Source organism: Hylaeus volcanicus, chromosome 1 (assembly GCF_026283585.1).
Source record: "Hylaeus volcanicus isolate JK05 chromosome 1, UHH_iyHylVolc1.0_haploid, whole genome shotgun sequence".
Lineage (NCBI taxonomy): Eukaryota > Metazoa > Arthropoda > Insecta > Hymenoptera > Colletidae > Hylaeus > Hylaeus volcanicus.
In genome coordinates this window covers 28,430,331-28,450,667 of record NC_071976.1, presented here as the reverse complement: position 1 = coordinate 28,450,667, position 20,337 = coordinate 28,430,331, and the positions used below count along the sequence as shown (strand labels likewise).

General features: G+C 38.5%; 2 protein-coding genes across 4 annotated transcripts in view; one reads left to right on the top strand and one right to left on the bottom strand.

Annotated features, from left to right (window-relative positions):
* Positions 1-52: 52 nt before the first annotated feature.
* LOC128880839 (ubiquitin-like-conjugating enzyme ATG3) lies at positions 53-2,558 on the bottom strand. The gene is made up of 6 exons (XM_054131332.1): positions 2,295-2,558; positions 1,449-1,637; positions 1,028-1,288; positions 758-907; positions 551-678; positions 53-417 (listed from the first exon to the last, which is right to left on the bottom strand). The coding sequence occupies exons 1-6, from the start codon at positions 2,364-2,366 to the stop codon at positions 255-257; spliced, it is 963 nt and encodes a 320-aa protein (XP_053987307.1). The 5' UTR covers positions 2,367-2,558; the 3' UTR covers positions 53-254.
* Positions 2,559-3,114: 556 nt separating this feature from the next.
* The window catches only part of LOC128885048 (pro-resilin-like), a 25,268-nt gene continuing 8,045 nt past the window's right edge, over positions 3,115-20,337 (top strand). Inside the window, exons 1-6 of one of the 3 annotated variants that reach the window (XM_054138800.1) lie at positions 7,429-7,571; positions 7,681-7,994; positions 8,949-9,145; positions 10,463-13,947; positions 14,422-14,583; positions 14,656-19,973. The gene's annotated coding sequence lies outside the window, so the exon portion shown is untranslated. Of the gene's footprint in view, positions 3,983-4,252; positions 7,572-7,680; positions 8,185-8,948; positions 9,146-10,462; positions 13,948-14,421; positions 14,584-14,655; positions 19,978-20,337 lie in introns of those variants that run through there. The other 2 variants (XM_054138806.1, XR_008459535.1) reach the window with 2 other exon arrangements.

Here is a 20,337-nt window from a genome sequence, read left to right as displayed (position 1 = left end):
TATTCAACCGAAAGTGATAAAGTAACAATAAAAAATTACAAGAAATTTGAAGGAATGATATATAAAAATGTAATTAGCCAAATTTAATTTGATATCCAAACATCGTGCAAGGATACATATGTTACAAACTTTCAGAACTTAAACGCGTTTATTACATTGTAGGCTTCGCAGTCCTCTTAGTTTCGTTACTTATCATAAGCTTATAAACTAAAATCACGATTATCCTCGAGGTACAATAAAAATTTATAAAGCTCTTAACCCGATGCATTCAGCATAAAATTTTGTGTGTAATCGTACTCAATCGTAGGAATTACAGATTGCACAAATTTGAGGAATATTATCAAATACATATGCACGCCAAGTTCACGACCACCCTCCATTACCGTTTCGATAATTTTCTTCATTACTTCGGCATGCCTGCAATTTCATTCCAATGAAATGAATTCTTCATAATTAGGAAAATGATTTACATAACACGTTTGCTACCATACAATGATTTTCTATTTTATCCCAGTATAAACAAATGAAGTTAGCATATATACGAAATTACCTGCAAGGGTGAACCGAGGCCATTGGTGGCCCAGGTATGTGAGGATGAATCTCCATTGTGACAGTCTTCTTGGCATGATCCTGACTAACGTCCTCGTACATTTCGTCTACAGTCAGAAGCTTACGATTCTTTTGCAAAAGAAATTGCATTAAATTAAAAAATTGTTTCCTCCTAGTATCACTTAATTTATTAAATAAAACAACAAACCTCGTCATACCCTGAAAACCATAATCGGGGTGTTTGATAATATTTATCGTACGTGATATACATGTCGTATGTACGTGTACGAATGATCTCTCCTTCGGAAAACGGTTCCCATTTTTCCTTGACAGGTTTTTTTGTAGTATCTGCTGCAAACTTAATTTAAATTTAATTAGGTTACAATATATGATATTACATTTGAAACAAATTTCAGTATATAATGTATGTATGAAGTTTGTATGAATACCTTTGATACAATTAATATATAAGTATTACCTTATCTTGTTCATCCAACATTCCACTGACTTCAAAAGCTTCCATATCTGCAGCATCTTCATCGTCGTCGTCGTCGTCGTCATCATCTTCATTATTTTCCCCTCCACCAATCGATTGAGAATGTTGTGATTCATCCAATGTCATTTCTGTTACCCTTTCTTCAACTCCACCAAGACTAGTTTCGTAATGATGCGTATCTACCCAACCACCTTCTGGATCATCTGCTTCTATAATGCATTCTTGTTCTTTACTGTATTCAATCTAAAATTCAAAGAACTTACATTATTTTGGTTTATAATAAGAGAATAAAACAATTGTGTATGTATTGTAAATCTCTATTGAAATTATTTAAAGGGTTATCATCCATAAGAATGTATTTATGAGATTTTACATTGTATTGTTTTACTGAAACCAAGGATACCTGTTTGCATCTACGAGTACAAGGAACATTACGAGTCAGTAAAAACTGTTTGTTCTTGGGAAGATACGATTTCACTCTATCTTCGTCACCAGTAGCCCACTGCCATGTTGGACAATGATGTACCAAATGATCACCTGCTGCCACAAACTCCTCTGGTGTCAATACTCCAGTTTCTCGAAATTTACTTTCCTTTAATATCATAAGTTACATATGAAATACAATACAATATCTTACTTTTTAATTATGATTGTATAATTTATAAATATAATGTACTTTTAAAAATACCTTAGTTAAAAAATAAATGAATAGAAAAATCTAGTACATGTACTACGATTTAAATATAACAAAAAAAAAATAAAAATAAGTTTTAATTAATATGGCATAATAGATTATACAAAATCTTTAGAAATAGGTAAATTCAAGGCCTGTACATAACAAAGAAAGTTATTTTTGAAAATCCATTTTATTTTGATATTGTCATTTCTCCAATTACATAGAAAACTTGATATTCATTAAGTGTAACATGCTATTTAACAATGTTATTAATAAATAATATTATACATACAATGACTTATACACATATTGAAAACAATGATCTTATATACACAGCTTTAAATCATAAGTATTGTAATTACAACAAGGAACTAAATAAAATAATTGAAGGCTTGGTTATAAAATATTGAACAATGTGAAAGCTATACAGTAAATTAATTACGATTAATTGATCTAAAAAATCGAGTAACGCCCAACACAAAAAAAAAACTGTATGTCGTATTTTAATATATTTTTACTGATTATGTTTAAAGATATCCAGTGTTCAGATATCATATTTGCGCACAACCATACCTTTAGTACTGGGGTTAAGTACTCGGCGACACCAAGCGCAGTGCCTTTTACAGAATTAATGACACTCTGCATTGCAAATTTGTCCAGCAAGGGATACAATTCTGTTGAAACTGAAAAAGATCAAAGAGAATGCTCGCTAGGTGCAAATATTCATATGATATCAACAGTTTCCAACGTATTATCGATTTCGACGAACACCCGGTAACACGGATTCATGCCGTGCAAGGGGAAAGTCATCAGTTCCGACCTTCTCTTACGAAATAAATACGCAGAAGCGTAGGGTTATGTACGATTGGGCTTTGACTATACAGGGTGTCTCAAAAATGTTGTAACACATTGGAAGAGGTGGTTCGGGAGGTGATTTGAAACAACTTTTTCCTTAGCGAAAATGTTGTCCGAGGCTTCGTTGAGGAGATATTAACGGAAAACACTGACCAATCAGAACGCGAGTATGCCGATGGAGCGCTCGCGGTAGCGTATGAGCGCGGCCGCCTAGTCGCTCCATCGACATACTCGCGCTCTGATTGGTCGGGGAGCGCGGCCGCCTCGCGCTCTGATTGGCCAGCGTTTTCCGTTAATATCTCCTCAACAAAGCCTCGTACAACATTTTCGCTAAGGAAAAAGTTGTTTCAAATCACCTCCCGAACCACCCCTTTCAAGGTGTAACAACATTTTTGAGATACCCTTATACCTATGGACTGCCAACGGCCCCTAAAAAAAACCCCGTTCATACAGGTTCCCCCTAAATCTAGGGGCAAAACCCCTAAGTTGGCAACAGTGAAATTCAATGACATGATGTGCCCTCTATCGGAATTTGACAGAATTTCCGAAGGTTAACAAATAAAATGTAAGGGTTAGTTGGAAAACGTATTTGAATTGTACGATGGATGCCTACTAACTACTAAGGGAAGTACTATTATTAGTACTATTATTAGTACTAAGAGAATGTTTAAAATAAAAGCAATCAAAGGAAAAATGAAATACGGCCAAATGTTGTGGCGTGTACTTGTATTCTGTCCTTCTTAAAAAACTGTAACATTAATGTATAATTTTGCTCGTGTTAACAAATCTTAGCTGCACATATACATTGTCAACAACATGTAAAGCGAATAAATCTCTCTTTTGAGATTTGAAAGCTTCAAACTTATACCCATGTAAACATGTGTAAATGTATACATGCACAACCGAATCTAGAGTAGGTTGTGATATGACGCGTAAGCTGATTTGCATGGTCACGTGACGTCACGTTGTATGCTGTTGGTGGGCGATAACAGCGTGTTCTCAAGCAATTTAAAAACTATTGTAAACTCACGCTTACATCTTTGAGGACGGCGTGCGTCACGTGTACTCATGTGACATGACAATAATGTGGTTTCACCTTCAATTGGATGCAAACATACTTTTATTGCCAACTGCATCGTACGTGATGTCAGGTTACTGTAAAACAGATCACCTCACACTTCACGCGTCGCTCATTTTTTGTCGAAACACTTTTGTAAACCGTGAACCGTGAGTTGTGAGCCATGTGTCATGTACCGTGAGCCGTGAGCCACAAAGAATGGAAGAATTGCTCATAGATAAAGTGCGAATGCATGAAGTGCTGTACAATATGAAATCTCCTAATTATAGAGACCAGAGTATTCGCCAAGAAGCATGGGAAGACATTGGGAGAGATTTAAAAATGAAAGGTATATTATACAAAAATATATGCTTTTTTCTTACTCACTTAAGCTTTACACTACGTGGTATAATGAAATAAATAGAAAGATAAGAATATAATATAGTACTAAATTAATTAAGGAATGAAATTGTTACGAACTAATTCTAGTTCTCTGAAAGTTGTAGTTAGAATTATAGTGCAGTGCATGTGCAGCTATCATTATAATTTTGTTTATTATTGTATTCTTCCATTGTTGATAATGTTTTGTGAAAATTAACAAAGCATTTCTTTTTTACAGCTGCAACTGTGAAAGATAACTGGGATAAGTTACGAAGGTGCTATTTAAATGCAATAAATAGACGTCGCAGTAGAAAAGTTGCTCACTCTGCTAGAAAGATCTCTTCATGGAAATATGAACAGCAAATGTCATTTCTTTTGCCATTCATGGACATCAGGAGAAGTCAAAGTAATGTTAAAACAAAAGTTATTCAAGACAATCAAAATCATAGTAAAATTGACAACACACAAGAATTTGAATATAATACTAATGAAACAAATGATTATATGACACCATTTAACACTACTTCACAAGCCATTCTAGAAGAAAGTATACAAGATAAAAATGAAGAAGTTTCCCAATGCTTAAATATTATAAAACAAAGAAAAAGAGATGTATGTGACAATTCTGTTTTGGAAATGATGAGTATAATGAAAGAGAATGCAAACTTGAAAAAACTTAGGTATGAGGGTAGGCATGAAAGAATAGATGATACAGATATGTTTTTTTTAAGCATGGCCAGCCTAACTAAAACATTACCCCTGCTTGAACAAGCGCAAATAAAGTTACAATTAAGCAACGCAGTACTGCAAGCTCAAATAAAGCACACACAAAATCAACACACTGAATGTTCCTTTTCAATGAATTCAGCACCGGAATCGACATCAACCAGCTACAACCAGTGATACGACAATTAACTAGTTACATGATTTGAACAGAACAGCTGAGAAAGCTATTAGTTGTCCAGCAGTTTTAGGTTTGACATCTTGACTGGTACGCCACACTTATCTGGATTTGACGTTCGTAATACAAAGTTTTTATTTGAATGGGACTACTAAAGTATAATGGATTTATATGAATCAACAATTATTCATTGCTCGGTTGATAATAAGCTATCCTTGCCTAAGATACCTTGCACATAATCTCTTTAGTTAAGTTTTACACGAATTTTCAAGTAGGTGCGGCATGTATGTATACATGACCTTCATGGTAGTTTCAATCTAAATTGAGGCGAAAGAATCTTCGTTGCAACACGTTGCACGAAGACAAAGACGCCAAAACGAGTTGCGGCATCCTCCTCTATGCTTTAAACCGTTTCTATTTGGCAAACAAATTGCCCAAGATAACAAGCTCTAACGGTGCCATGGCGTGTGTGCCTTGTTTTATACCTACACAGGATACTTCAAAAGGTCTCGCTGAAATCTGATTGTTTTCCGCGCGTTAAAATTGCTATCGGTCAATCTCTCGGCGTCAGGAATACAATACCAAACACAATCGTTGCGAAACGGAATTTTGATAGCTGTGAACCGTGACTGGTATCATCATATTTACCTTTTGATCCTTTCTGCGTTCACTTCGGTATGCGTAAGTGTACATTCGGATGGGCGTTTTTCTTTTTTTTTTTTCTTTTTTGCTACCATCGAACATTTTGCATCTCACACCCCCAAAAGTATACGTTTCAGTGGCGCAATCAAGTTGAGAATTTTATAACGCATCGAAACGATGCTTAATTATGTTTGGACAACAAAATCATATTAAATGATAACTTGAAAATTTGAAAAGCACTTGGAGTCGTCTTCGGAATAGTTGGGGTAACCGAGTGTTGGAGCGTCAGTCGTCGCATAGGTTACAAAGAGTGCTCTCTCAACGTACGATGATCCGGTGTCGATGAAGAGATGTCCACCCAGGACCTTGATTACGCCCCTCCGCATTAAACGGTTAATAAGCACAAAGACTCACCAGAGATCACGATATTTTGTAATAGCTTTCTCCCATTTCTATTGACCGAAAGCGGGTCAAGGAAAATCCATTTAACTCTCCGTGAGTCACAGCTTGGGCTACATTAAAAAATCATATTATTAATATTTAACCGAGAAGACATCGATGAACGATCGCAATACCTACCGGCGGCAGTGTCGGTTTCAAAGCATAAAAATCGTTGTAACGAGATTAGTTCGACTTCGTTCGGTTCTTAGACAATCAACCGTCGTATTCTTCGACGCAATCGGTCTTATAAAAATTCTTCGTACATGGGTCGTCTCAAGTTCCAATTACGAAATACGATTACCGTAACTCTTTAACGCGCGCTTAATGACGCGCGACGTATTCTCTTTAAAGTTGTGTAATTATAAACGACGAAAGTGCGCAACAATTAATCGTCCGACTTTCTAAATCTCTGCAGACTCCTTCATTGTTTCACGCTACCACTGAATAACGTTGTAATGTCTAATTAATGCAATTGAAAATATTACGAGTACTCAACAGTAATATAGTTTTATTAATACCGTACAAAATTTACCTTACTTCACAGTTTATACATTTTCAGTCACTGATACAAGGTGCACGCAATTAAACCATTGCTAAATCGACCATTTGTTTCGTATCTCACAATTGTCTATTCTCGTTTACAATTTTTGCATGGTATAAGGGTTCGATTATGATATCAATCAATCGTATTCCAGCTAATGTATTTTTCTAACGAATATAATTTCCAGATATATAATTAATTTTTGTTATCGAAGCTTTTTTTTACATATAAGGAGACGTTCAAAGAAGAAAATTTGACAGTGTAGATTTAATTTGAGTGTGTACATATATAGATAATATGCATATAAATATATATGTATACGTAAAAAAAGTTTCAATAACAAAAATTAATTATATCTGGAAATTATATGCATTTAAAAAAATACATTAGCTGGACCAGACTCCTCCCTTAATTCGTACATTGATTCGTTCGTACCCTGTATAGTATCGTGCTTAGCAAGCGGTGGGATGTTTAGTGAGCAACGAACGCAACAATCACCTGGTACGATTTGCTCGAAGCTCGAAAGCTGAGAACCATTTCCCTGAAAAAAAAAAAAAAAGTCAGCCATCGAAGGGTTTAAAGAGCGCAGTACGTCGTAGAAAGCATTCTTTTGCGCGACTATGGGGAAAAAAAGTCAGTAAAGATCAAGGTTCGTTCAATTAGATTCCATCTGATTTCGAAGTGCGTGACATTAACACCTCGCTTCTAGATCGAGCGCAGCGGTACTCTGTTGAATGGTTGCCGGCATTCTTCTTTTCCATCTCCTGGCAGTCTTGCCTCTTCCACGACCGTCCTCTGCCCCGTTGTCCTTCCCTCTCCTCTATGCACATTGTTCGAGACATTCGTGACATTTCATCCTCCTCGATCTTAAAGTCTATGCTCCGAGATCGTTCTTCGTAGGTTACGTGATCCGTAATCCGCTTGCCTTGATACTCCGACCGGCGATCCTTCGTGCACCTCTGCACGGAATTCATGCAAAAATCCACGATCGATACCTCTGTGCTCGTCTTCCTGCTATCGACGAGGAAAAGGGTAAGGTAAACTAGTTTCAGCTTGCATCCAATTGTTTGCCTCTAATTTTCATATGTAAACCAATCTTCTTTTAAACGTTATTATTAAATATTATTTCGCTTGCTTACAGTTTTCTAAAAGGAGATTGATTGATACAGACCTGCGCAGAATTACGAGAAATTCATGAAGCGATGCGTGCCCTCCTCTGCAACCCCCCTCCATGCAGAAATGTTTCCAGCCGTGATACGAGCCGTGTATGAGATGAAAAGTCCCAAAGTTATTTTCGTCATTTTTCGTTTCCAGCAGAGCTCTCTGCAAGCCTTTCTTCTTGACGAACACGGTCCTCCAGAAGCATGCAATGCTAATAGGCCTGATGTTTATGCAAGAAGTTGAACTTGGACACATGAATGGAAGGCATAATCCATTCCAGAGTCGAGTTTCAAGGTACAATCAATTTGTATCCTGACCTATTAGTCGTATTAGTACTACAGTAAAATACTTGTTTTATAAGGTAACCCGCGTCAACTTCGCGCCTATTGGAATCTCACATTGCATACCTTTAATGGCATATGTAACGAAGCAATTTAATCACGTTGAAAATAAATTGAGTTGCGACGAACAAAATTGCAAATTAGTATTACATTTGATACTTATTTTTTTCATTCCAAGTTCAACGAGGGATAGTGTATTCGGAGCTACGGATAGTAATTGTCGCGAGAAATTCGACGTTATCCTTCGAAATATTAATTAGTGTCCCTTTGATTTATAAATACGATATAGGTACTCGTTGCTTCCATCTACAAACATTTCAAGTTGCGGATTATTCCGGATTCGAAAAGCGCGATAAGTCGTTTCTTCGCGTTCGCCCGCGTCGATTAATCCATTCCGTGAAATTCAATATTTCATAAATCCGTGTTGGCTGACATCCGAGGAATGTCGAACAGTTGTTCCCGTATTCAATTTCGCCCGTGTTTCGCGTAAATTTCACGTCGGGACTCGTCCACGTATGGGCGCAAATGCTGGTAAATTCACGGGAACTGGACGATGCGAGATCTCCGAATGTCGTAGAGCAATTACAGCGACATCGACGATCGGTATGAAGATGACGATGACGCGACCGATGCATGGCCCGTCCAGGAACAACGATTTTACAAACTTGGAAATGTCGGTGAGATTATTCGTGAGATGTGCAGGCAGGCGAGGCTGTAAAAAAAAAAAACAAAAAGAAAACACGAGCGCATTTAGTTCTATTATAATTAGCTATTATAATTTAGCTGTATCATAGAGCGGACGTAAACTGTACATAACAGATTAAGTCAAAAATCGTTTCGTTACCGAATAAACAAGTTTGCTTAAACGATCTTACGTTTCACGTACGTTCGTTTTTTATTGTTACAGATTTCGAGAAACTCGTTAATTTGAAGAGTGGACGCGCACGCATGCGACGCTCGTAAAACGTTTACGCCACTTCTTTTCTCGTTTCGCGAGCGATCGTACGGGTGCATAAATTGAAATTCGCTCAGAATTATAACCGGAGACGAGCTGGTCGTCCTTGCTTTACGCAACTGTTGATTTGAAGGGACGAGGATATAAAAGTAATATGAAAAGCGCAAAATAAATGTTGTACTTATCTCTTTTTATATAATTTTTTATGTAAGACTGTTAACGAAGCATGTTGAACCCGTGTGGGAAGGAAAATATCACATATTTGCGATTCAGGCAGTATCTCGCGACTCGTGATTGCATGATGCACGAAGAAACGAAAATACATACAGAAACGACGAACACGGCACGATTTAAAACTCGATTTCGCTTAGCAGCCATCGAAGTCACTTAATTACCCTGAGCGAGACTGATTGACGATAACCCGACGAACTATAATAGCATTCCTCTGTTCGCCTCCTTTATGAGAATAAACAAAGAGACCGGTGTGCAGTTCCAGCGCTGTGCTTAAAGTTTAAGGCAAAGTAAAAGTTCACTGCGACGTCGTCATTAACGAATAAGATCGGAATGTAAATGCAAATCTATGGTTTATAGAAACGGAAGCAAAGCAGATTAGTCTTCGCCTTTCTTGAACGGCGTAACGTAGAATTTAAAAGAAAAGAAATATCTCAAATATTGTTTCGTGCAGTCGATGTTGTCTAGTTCGAATAATGAAGTATTTTAATAGCGAACGAAATTTCAGCGAATGTGATATTTCTATTCTTTTTACCTCTGACGCTCGCGGCCTTCGTGCAATTGGACATACGTGAAGTTTATAATTTTAATATCAGGAACGTTAATTGATAATTAATTTGTGGGATCCTTTTCCATTTCTCTATTAGAACCTTCTTTAAAAGTACTCGACTGGAAATTTGATGTTTTCTAATTCGTACGGAGCGATAAACTAATGCGTTTACGTTACGAACTCTACCGTAAATGGTTCGTCGTAAGAATCGTACAAATACTTTTATTGCTTCTATGCTTTTACCCACTTTTCGCATCTTGTTGTTAATTTCACATATTCTATTGTCCGGAAAGTTCGTGGCATTTTTTGGTAGGTGACGTTAGGACAGGTGTGAATATATCAGAACGATATCAGAACGGACGGAATATTCAAATTGCCTGAAAGATGGGAAAAGGTTGTAGATGAAAACGGCACCTATATAACTTAATAAATTTATACTAAAATTTCAATATTCTGCGTTCCAATTTTCCTTCGAAAACGGCACGAACTTTCCGGACAATCCGATATTAACTAGTAAATGTTGTTTGGACTGTATCTATCTTAGAGACTTCCGAGAATATGTAAGATATCATTGATTATAAAAAAAAGAAGTTAAGAAAGTACAATTTCGCAGAAAAGTTTTTTGGGAAATTGATCGGTGTACGAATACATTCTACGCCTACTGTATAGTATATTTTGTTCGTAGCAGTGGCGGTTAACATGGTGTTAAGGTCGCGGAGACCTAAATGTCAGAAGCGTTTCGAAGAATTCGAGCAGCAGTCGATTCAACTGTCCGAGAACAGCGAAGGCAGGGAAGAACGGAACGCGCGGGCGATATAAGCGAAAATGAAGATGTCCTAGATGCAGGTTCACGCGGGGAAAAGGGACGAGGAGAACGCGTTCTCCTTTTGCGATGTCTAGATGCACCACGAAATATGTGGGCCCGCTGGTTGCACGGCTGAAAAACCGCAACGGGCTCCTCGCGGATTCGGCATAACGATCCCAGCGAGAGAAACCTTCTTCTGGCGGTCAATGATGAAACCGTCAGCAGATCGAGCCACGAGATTGAGACGGTTTGTTGTTCTAATTGACGTTCAAATACTATTTATGCTTTGCAAAACTGAATGGATTGTAAACTATACCGGACGTTGCAACAGCTGACGTTCGTCGGGTTATTGTAGCTGTGAAATGTATCTAGCGATCTGTTGATAACGGACTTTATGAAAACAATCGTAGTGTTTTGACGACTAACTATTACGATACAATCTATCGGATACGTACTTCACTGCAATTTAAGTAAATTTCTATTCCAAAGTAACGACAACGAATGGGATATGCTTGTTCTAATTTTGGGACGTGCTTGTTCTAATTTTTACAAAATTGATTTTTTAATTTCGCTATGTTAACCGTTTCAGCTGTGATCCGGTGATCGAAATAGCAAAATTGATCAATTTTGTTTACGTTAGATCAGACAGATAAAATAGGACAAAGAAATCATCGCGATAGAGTGGAATTGGAAAATATTTCTTTGTACGTCTATACCTTGAATAATTGTGTTAACATTTTAGACACTACGAATAACGATACATGAATCTTGCATCGGCAAGGAGAAAATTGCATCGGGGCAAAGAGGCATTGGGAAAATTGATTTATATTAAAATATTACAATAATAAATAATCTTAGTGTGCTTCTATATTATTAAAAAAATTGATTGTAGTTTCGACGAATTTTGTGAAATTTAAAGAGTCCCTAACTTTAGGAGTCGAACGTGTTCATTGTTTGAGACTAATAAACACGTTAGATCAACATTCCACTTGTTCTAGTAAGAATTTTAATACGTCTGAAGTACGTAAATAACACGTATTCCCATTTGTTTTAGTCGAAAAAGCAACCATGCTATTACAATGTTGACGACGATGCTCGATACGTGCTACGATACCATTATATTAACATTATGCTGTACTACACCGCGCGTCGCGCACGAGCATCTTGTCCCCGTTTCAACCCAGCGTTTCATGAAAATCACCGGTTTCCTTTTTCATACCCGGTGATCAGTCGACTATTTTGACATTGACATTTAACGATTAATGGCGTAATCGCTGTCTTTTTAGATTAAATAATACAGCAGGCTGCTATTAGCGTCCTTCCCAAGTTGGAAGCGCGAATAAATTCAGAGGGGCTACGAACTCGCAACGTTTCCCTCGTAGTTACTTGATACCGAGTAAAAGTTGTAAAAGAACAATTATCAATTTCAGAAGACGGAGTTAGCTACGAACACTTAATACGTATGGTTGTCGTAAATCTTTTAACTCTTGCAGCGTGGGTGCATTTTATTTATTTTCGTAAATGTTCTTTTACCGAAAACCTTTGATTTCGCGTAATACTTGTAATCTTAATGTAAAATACAAAAAAAATAGAATAAGCACACCGCGTACGTAGCATCTAGGAGAATTGTTATTCCATTGTTTCATTCTCACGAGAAATAACGAAATTTAATCTCGGAATCAGCTTCGTTAAGTCGATCTCCAGCTCGATCTGATTTTAGGTGTCCGATCTGTAATAGGTCCGATAAACGTCCACGTTCGGTTAGCGTTCCAGCGGCCGCTCGGAACGGAGGATCGCAGTTTCACATCGGAGCACCCAAGAGGAAGAGGCCAAGTGGAACGTAGAGTTCGCACGAGTGCGCGAATTCAATGGAAGGTTATGAATATCCGATCTTCTGTCGAAGTTGCGTGTCATACTTAGCCACCTTATTGCCGCGACGCCTTTGTCTGTTGCGCGTCCAGATAGGCATTCCCTCGGTCACGATGAAAGTGAAAACTTCGTTCTAGTCGTAGATGACCTACTGCTTGCCAAGAATCTGGGTGCTCCGTCACACCGCGACGTTCTGTTCACACCATGCCTCGGTCGCGAAAGTCAACCGCCAATTTCGGTGCACTTTTCGACAATCAGACTCCGATCTAGCTGCGCCGAGCGGATCCTGGATTCAACGTACGTAGAGTTTCACTCTTTAAGGGTGTATCCTGAATTAGGAGGCCTAAATAGAGCGGTTTTTCGTGAATTTTTTTCGGATGGAAAAAAAAGTAATTCATTCTATCGAACTTTTTATCCTATTTTCATACATATTTCAGTAGTCTGTGCAAATTGTTTCAACAAGAAATATTCGAATTGATTCGACTGCGACGCACATTTGTAGATCACCTCACGATTAAAACCTCCTAGCGGCGGGAAAGATGCGGGTCGTAATTTTGGTTCGACACACAAAAAAAAAAAAACCAAAAGAAATTTTCATTTTCATACATTTTTCTTCTATTATTCTTCTATTATTCTTCTATTATTCTTCTATTAGGTTGTCCAGAAGGTTCGTGCGAATTTTTAAAAAAACTTCAAAGACACGTTGTAACATATATTTATTGAATTACATAGGTACCATTTTCTTCCACAAACTTTCCACCTTTTAAGGGATGTACATATAAATATGTATATGCTATTTGTTTTCAGCCATTTCGACATAGTCAGACCCGCGCTACCTATCAAAAATCGCCATGGACTTTCCAGACAACCCGATATAATTAACAGTCACAATCATCATTTCTGGTCCAAAGGCAATCATCACTGGCTCAGACAAGGTAACAAGTATTTGTTATAGACAATATATATGTATATGTTATTTGTTTTCAGCCATTTCGACATATTCAGACCCGCACTACCTATCAAAAATCGCCATGGACTTTCCAGACAACCCGATATAATTAACAGTCACAATCATCATTTCTGGTCCAAAGGCAATCCTCACTGGCTCAGACAAGATAATATTCAACAAAAACTTGCAGCGAATGTTTGGTGTGGAGTATTACACGGTCATCTGTTTGAACCTTATTTGTACGAACGCAATTCAACATCTGGAATTTATTTAAATTTTCCTTGTACGCAATTTCAAATATCGATGCAAAGGCTTCCAGATGATATTTAGGAGGAGGTAGGAAGGTGTACCTTTCCCATTCAGTTCAGGGAGTGATTCTCAGGCGTACGACGCCGATGCAGCCTTGATGACGACGGAAAAATTAAGATGGAAGAGAAAACTTTCTCATGACGCGCGGACGTAATGTTTGCAGGTCGGCGTCGATGCAATTAGTTCGCGCTCAGGCGGTTTTTACGATCGACCGATCTTGAAGTTTTTCGCTTTTAAGGTATTGCGCAAACCGAGCCGTCGCCGTTGTCTCTTACTTTCCTCTCGTGCGTTCTTTTCTTTCTTACGCGGGCACCAGGAATTGCTCGCGGTGTCTGGCACTGGCACGAGAATAAATTCGCCGATTGTTTAATGCGATTTCAATTTCACGTTTCATAATTTTATGCACAATATTGTATTTCACGTTACGTCCTCAAAATCTTTCTGCACTTTCTCCCAAAGAGTCGCGCCCGAGACTCGTACGTAAGCGCGTGATCCGTTCCGTAAGGAAAAATGAACCTTTCGGAACGAATTAAACTAAACATGTAACATAAAACTACTCCTGGGCGAGCATGTGTGAAAGCCTCTTATTTGATGTTTTGGCTTCTTTTAACACTTTCATAGCGATTTTTCATTTCGCTCTTAATTGAATATTTGTTGATAATTATTGTATTCTTTAAGGATTATTAAACCAATTATTTGTTCAAAATTATAGTATTACTAATATACCGAAGCTATATTGCTAAAAATACGTACGATGATACAATCCAGAGTGATACGAACGATGCAACCACGTTGTTATACTAAATCGTTGCATAATAATTGGCAAACACAGTTAATACGGTAACGAAATAGTGAAACGGCCCTATTATTTGAAGTATGTGAACAGACATACTATGCCTAATAATGAGAACTTTATTTTAATAATAATAAGATTGTATTTCACCAGGCAGCAGCGTAAGCAGAATCGTTCCACACCCACGCCATCTTCTCAGAAGATCGTTTCGCGCGATTTCCATTGAAGACACCACGAACCCATCGACGGACTTCTGTCTGAATCCCGTTGAAGTAGGCGTTACCGCGATTGCAATTATTCAATAATTCGTGCAGCAACATTCCACAGTTTCGCAATCGAAAACGCATCCTACTCACGCTGGGATGTCTTCCTCAGATAGAGCGTCTAACTAGATGTTTCGCAACTTGTCTCGCACCACTTCCCACGAACCGCGGCGATCTCTTTGATATCTTTCTCTGTGTTCGTCAGACTTGAAAGTAGACAAAGGTGACCTCGAATGTAGAGGTAAACGGTTCTTCGAGGAACTGCTGACCAGAGCCTCTCAGAGGTCGAAAATTACCCGAACCGTTCGCCCTTTGAAGAAAGAATGATATTAAACGAAATTACAAGGACAAGGATTTACGTTAAATGTCGAACAATTGAAGACGAATAAAGAAAGAATTTATTCAATTATTTTTCTATTAAAATTAGCAGAGAAAATGTTTACTTGATCCTCTTATTTAATAGAATTTAATTAATTCTTGGAATTCATTTGAAATATCACTAGTAAATTGTACAAATAACGAATACATCGCGAAAAAACCAAATAACTACAACAGTTAACCGTCGAGAGATAAAACGCCTTAATGTCATAATTTAACGAATATATTTGATAAAATTCTACCCCATATACTCTACGACTGCTCCGAAAAGCTTAATAATCGTGTGCGCTCTTAGCAAAATATTTGTTTTTTCAAATTCTCTTGTGGCTAATGAAACGTAAACGACACCAGGCTTCTCGAGGCAAGAGGAAAACAAGAGGAGGAAGCAACTTAACGCTTTCAGGCAGAATCGATCTTGAGATTAATTAATTAACGTCGTATTCCAGTATCGATTGATTAGCCGATACAATTGAAGGAATAATCGACAGAAGTAATCAAGATTAATGGTATGACTGATTAATAAGAATCAGTCATGACGATTAACGATTGAAGTAATCGCTATGCGACTGACGATTAACAATTGACAAATGAATACTGCTAATCGTTCCCAACGACTACGATTAAAATAATCGTAATTGTTCAGGACGATCGATGAACGATTAACGATTAATATAATAGTAAGGAGCTTTATCGAGAACGTAACCACTGAAACGTCAGTAAGAAGACAGTCGCTCCACGTTTAGGTATAGTTGTTGGTAGAGATATTGTGAGGTCGTAACCCGAAACAGCAGTTATTCCTTTGTTAGCACAGGTAATTGATTCCTAAGATGACAGGTACGCCGCGGCTCTAAGGTATACATGTCCACGTTGCACCCCAAGACTAAATATGTTTCGTTACGAGTATCTCGGATTTTTCCAAACTGGAAAAACGAAAAACTTTTGACAAGAGCGTCGCTCTTGTCGATATATTATTGGCTTGCAAAAAACTGAAACGGCTGGGAACAGCGAGAACTGAACGGATCGTGTAAAAGCACCAAGTTTTCCGAACTGAAACGAAACGAGAATAGAGACTGAAACTGAACCGAGAACAGATACGATCGTTTAAAAGGACCTTTACGTGTTATTATTTCGACGCGCACACACGCTCTCGGTCGCAGGTGAACGCACTCAGGTGCCACGCGATCAGCTGTTTTTATGCGTCGTTTTTCGTCGTTTTTCTTCGACTCGGATTCGCACGTTTTTCGCTTCCTGTAATAATTGCGCATTTATGTTGTGCTACGACTGCAGCGAAATGCTTCACAGTTTCTCGCTTTTCTTTTCAGTCCTTTCCTCGTTTAACGAAGTTTTCTACATTTACTTTCGAGTCGAATCATAGTCGAGTTCAATCGAGTATTTTCAAATAAACGAATAGATCTAACGATCCTATATCCTACATTATTTATGTATACTTGCGAGTAACTAGAAAAAAGAAACACACAAACATACAAAGTATATGTATATGTACGCTATAATTTTCAGATGAAACAGATCCATGGTACCGTAACGACTGACCTATGAACCGGTTGATGAAAAGTTGTTAAATGAAATTAAGAAAGAATTTTCGTTATTATTTTTTCGTTGAGAAATAGGCCTTTAAACACACCTTCATTTTTGTGTGCATTATTCCAGATTAATGATTTCAAACTTAGCTGCCAAAATTAAATAATAGGACTATTGGATTATATAGGATAATTAGATATTCTTTAATTTTGGTTCTCGCTACGACTAACTGTAAATGTATATAAACGTATATGAATTAATATTATTTGGTATTAATTCTTTATACCTCTGTACGTACTCCTGTATATACTTTTTCAATCGAAACCTTCGACCTTGATATGAAATCTTTTTTCTTTCATCGCGTGACATTATTCGAATCAATCGGGGTAAAGCGGTGCGATTTCAAAAACTGCCAGAAAATCTGTATACCGCTCGATCTTTCGAACGCCATCATTGCGCGAAAACCCGTTAAAAAGTGAACGTTACACTACAGCGAACACCTCTTATTGTTAGTAAGATTCAGCACTCTTCTTCTCGGCTTTCAAAACCGTGCTGCCGTTGCGTTCAAGCGTAAACGCAGAAACTAGGCATCTCCTCGGCCGTGAAAGGGTTGAAGTAATAATACAAGTACTCTGCCCTGACCTGGTCTTGCTCGGTCTTGCTGGATGCACATAACGCTGGGTGAGGAGGCGGATTGCTCGCCAAGTAATTCTGAGCGTGCGTACCCGCGCGTGCCTTTCTCCGCTTGCCTGCCGATGCTATGCGCCGAGGATGCTGGTAGCTCCGAAGATATTAGGTCATCCTACAAGCAATACCGTTTTTTTTCTTTTTTTCTTTTTAAGGATACGTCGTGAAGAAGATTCGAAAAACTGTTCTACGTTAATAAATATAATAGGAGGTTGGACTACAGGCGTCTAACAGGTATTGTTAGCGACAATTCGCAGGGTCGTCCCTTTCTAATCGATGCGCTGAAAGTTGGAGACTTTGACGAAATTGAAATACGTTCAAATCCATCTCGAATTAGACGGTACTCGTGATTTTGCGATCTGAGAGTTTGTTTAAAATACACGGAATGTCAAATTCGACGAGTATTAAATATTTGTTTAAGAGCAGCGTTTAAGGGCACCGTTTCCAAATAGCCCGGTATATAAAGTGTTAAGAAGACGTATTTTCTGCACGTTGTATATAAATAACAAAAATGTGTATTCGAAGGATTTATTTCGTGGGCCTCCTTCGATCGACACCTAGGCTAACGATGAGCGTTGCCTATAGAGCGACTCGCTATTGCGCATGAATTAGGAGCATTATGGCTTTTCGCTGATTCCAGCTGTGATTTCGCTACATAGGTGCTCGTTATAGCAAAGTTCGACCGTGGTTTTGCTTTTTCATAGAACCCGAGCTGCTCGAGCGACTGGTAACGTTGAACGATCGCAAGAAAGGGGATCGCCGAAAGGAGTCACGAGACTCGACGCATCAATGAAGCGTTCAATCCCTCGCGATCGTTCGAGAACACCGATGAAATATCAAATTCTTTCTGATACGTACCACGATAATCGATGGAATGACTTCTTCATGCTGCACCTTCGAGGCTAGGAGTCAGCTCGCGGGCTCGAAAGATCATTTGGATCGTGTTGATCCGGATTAGCCTTCCCACGATGCAACGAAATGCGCGAAGCGATTTGTCATGTTTACATTTAATCGGACCTCGGCGCAATGGAGGGATTGCGACGGGAGAAAGGGGTGGTTCAAATTTTTTCAGGACGTGATCTCGACCCGCAGGTTTCTTTAGAGAGACATATACTACGGAATTTTTTTACTTCGGAATGGCCCAGAAAGACCAATCTTTGTACGAACAATAAAATTGTTTTTCTAAATACGTCCTAATACGTATTCTTTAAAATTTTCGTTCTGTACGCGAACGTAAGCGTGTTCTGTTCGTCTCTACGAGTCATCTAAATTGGAATCATCAAAAATTGCTCCGGACCCGTACACATAACGCTTTCCATTCCCGTCTATCTCGTTGTACATCTCGATTGCTCGATTCCTCGATACGTGGAAATTTCATACGTGCTTATTGCACGATGCGCCCCTCGAACTGTTTCTTCTTTGCCTTAATGATTTCCGTATTTGATGAAATGATTCGATTTACGTCAAATCCACGGCACAGACGTGTTATCGAATCGTTAACGAGAGACCCTTAATGACTGCTGGATGCGAGTACGAGCTTCATATAAAACACTCCGATGTAATTACGTTCAATGATTGCGAATTCCTGGCAATTATTAGAAGCATTGCACTCTCCATTGCATAGCACTCTGAATTAGAAATTCTGCAATTGTAGAATTGTTGAAGCTGTACCGAGTCGACTGTAGAGTATATATGTATACTAAATCTAAGAAATTGTAATGACGACGATTATAATAACGACTATACAACAAATCCTCGAACAAATGTGAACGAATAAGGTGGAGTAATTACAGTAACGAAGAGAATATATTTACTACGACATTTGCCACGTTGATTATACTATACCTCCAATTATTCTGTATTAAATTATAATTTCCAACCTACGAATTACAAATGTGCGTATTTATATTTTTATCTATTTATGCGATCATATAGTTGATACAAATTTCTTTCGATAGTATTTACTTCAAATGTCGCTTCTCTTTTATTCGAACTATAATAGAAATTTATTTTATTCTGCAAATGTTACGACACGAACTTTACTTCCGATCTTTTTTTATATTCTTGTACATTGTTCGCATTTTGTAGGTTCTTGCATATTCAAATTTCCTATAAATGCATAAAGATCCGCGAGTCTAGTCGTCGCACAGCTGAAACCAAGGAAGACAGAAACTAACAGGACGGTTCCTAAATTCGCGAGGTACGCGAACGAACGCGCGAGCGACTGTACGTCCCAAACATCCCTGACATTTTCTTTTCCAACTCGAGAAAGAGGTTGTCCAGAATTGAATGGGTCGAAAAAAACAAAAGTGGCGCGGTACTCGCCTTCTCCGGGTCAGTCCAGGCAAGGTTCTAAGGCAATGTGAGGCAAGGTGAAACGAAGCAAGGCAACGCGCATCATCGTCCCCCCTTTCTGTTTCATGGGGGCCCCGGTCCCAACACGTTCAAGTATCATCTTATTAGAGCCACGCTATATAAACCCATCCTGCCAGCATGCCCAGCAGTTACGTACTGACTTTATTCACAGCTGTGTGCCGGAGTGCAACGATATTGTTATACGACGAGAACACGTGCTTCATCCGAACTGTATCCGTGTAATCCGACGTAGGTCCGATTCCGAGGACGGGCCCGAAAGACCTAGGCTTCCTCAGACCTCGGCGACACTTCAGCGGCACTACCCCTACGGCGCTGCTCCTCTGATCCCGATTCTTCACGGGACCAGGAATCTTTTATATCTCTGTCGAGCGATACCTTGTGGAAGATACATCTCGAGTGTCTTCTGTGACTTCTTTAACGAGAACCGGAGACTACTTTCCTCTTCGTCGCCGGATCGTTGCAATTCTTCGTTAACGTTGTTTCGCGACATTGCGTTCCATTGGGAAACTACTATAGTCGCGGATGTAGCGCTTCCAGCGCGATCTTAACTTCAACAGAGCTCTATCGATTCGATTTTTCGTTAACGTTGTTT

Bases quoted from the DNA above. Each gene is read 5' to 3' on its own strand.
- LOC128880839 (XM_054131332.1), bottom strand. From the start codon at position 2,366: ATGCAGAGTGTCATTAATTCTGTAAAAGGCACTGCGCTTGGTGTCGCC. The intron at 679-757 runs GTTTGTTGTTTT...CTTTTGCAAAAG, and splicing joins GGTTTTCAGGGTATGACGAG to AATCGTAAGCTTCTGACTGT. The intron at 418-550 runs GTAATTTCGTAT...ATGAAATTGCAG, and splicing joins GCCTCGGTTCACCCTTGCAG to GCATGCCGAAGTAATGAAGA.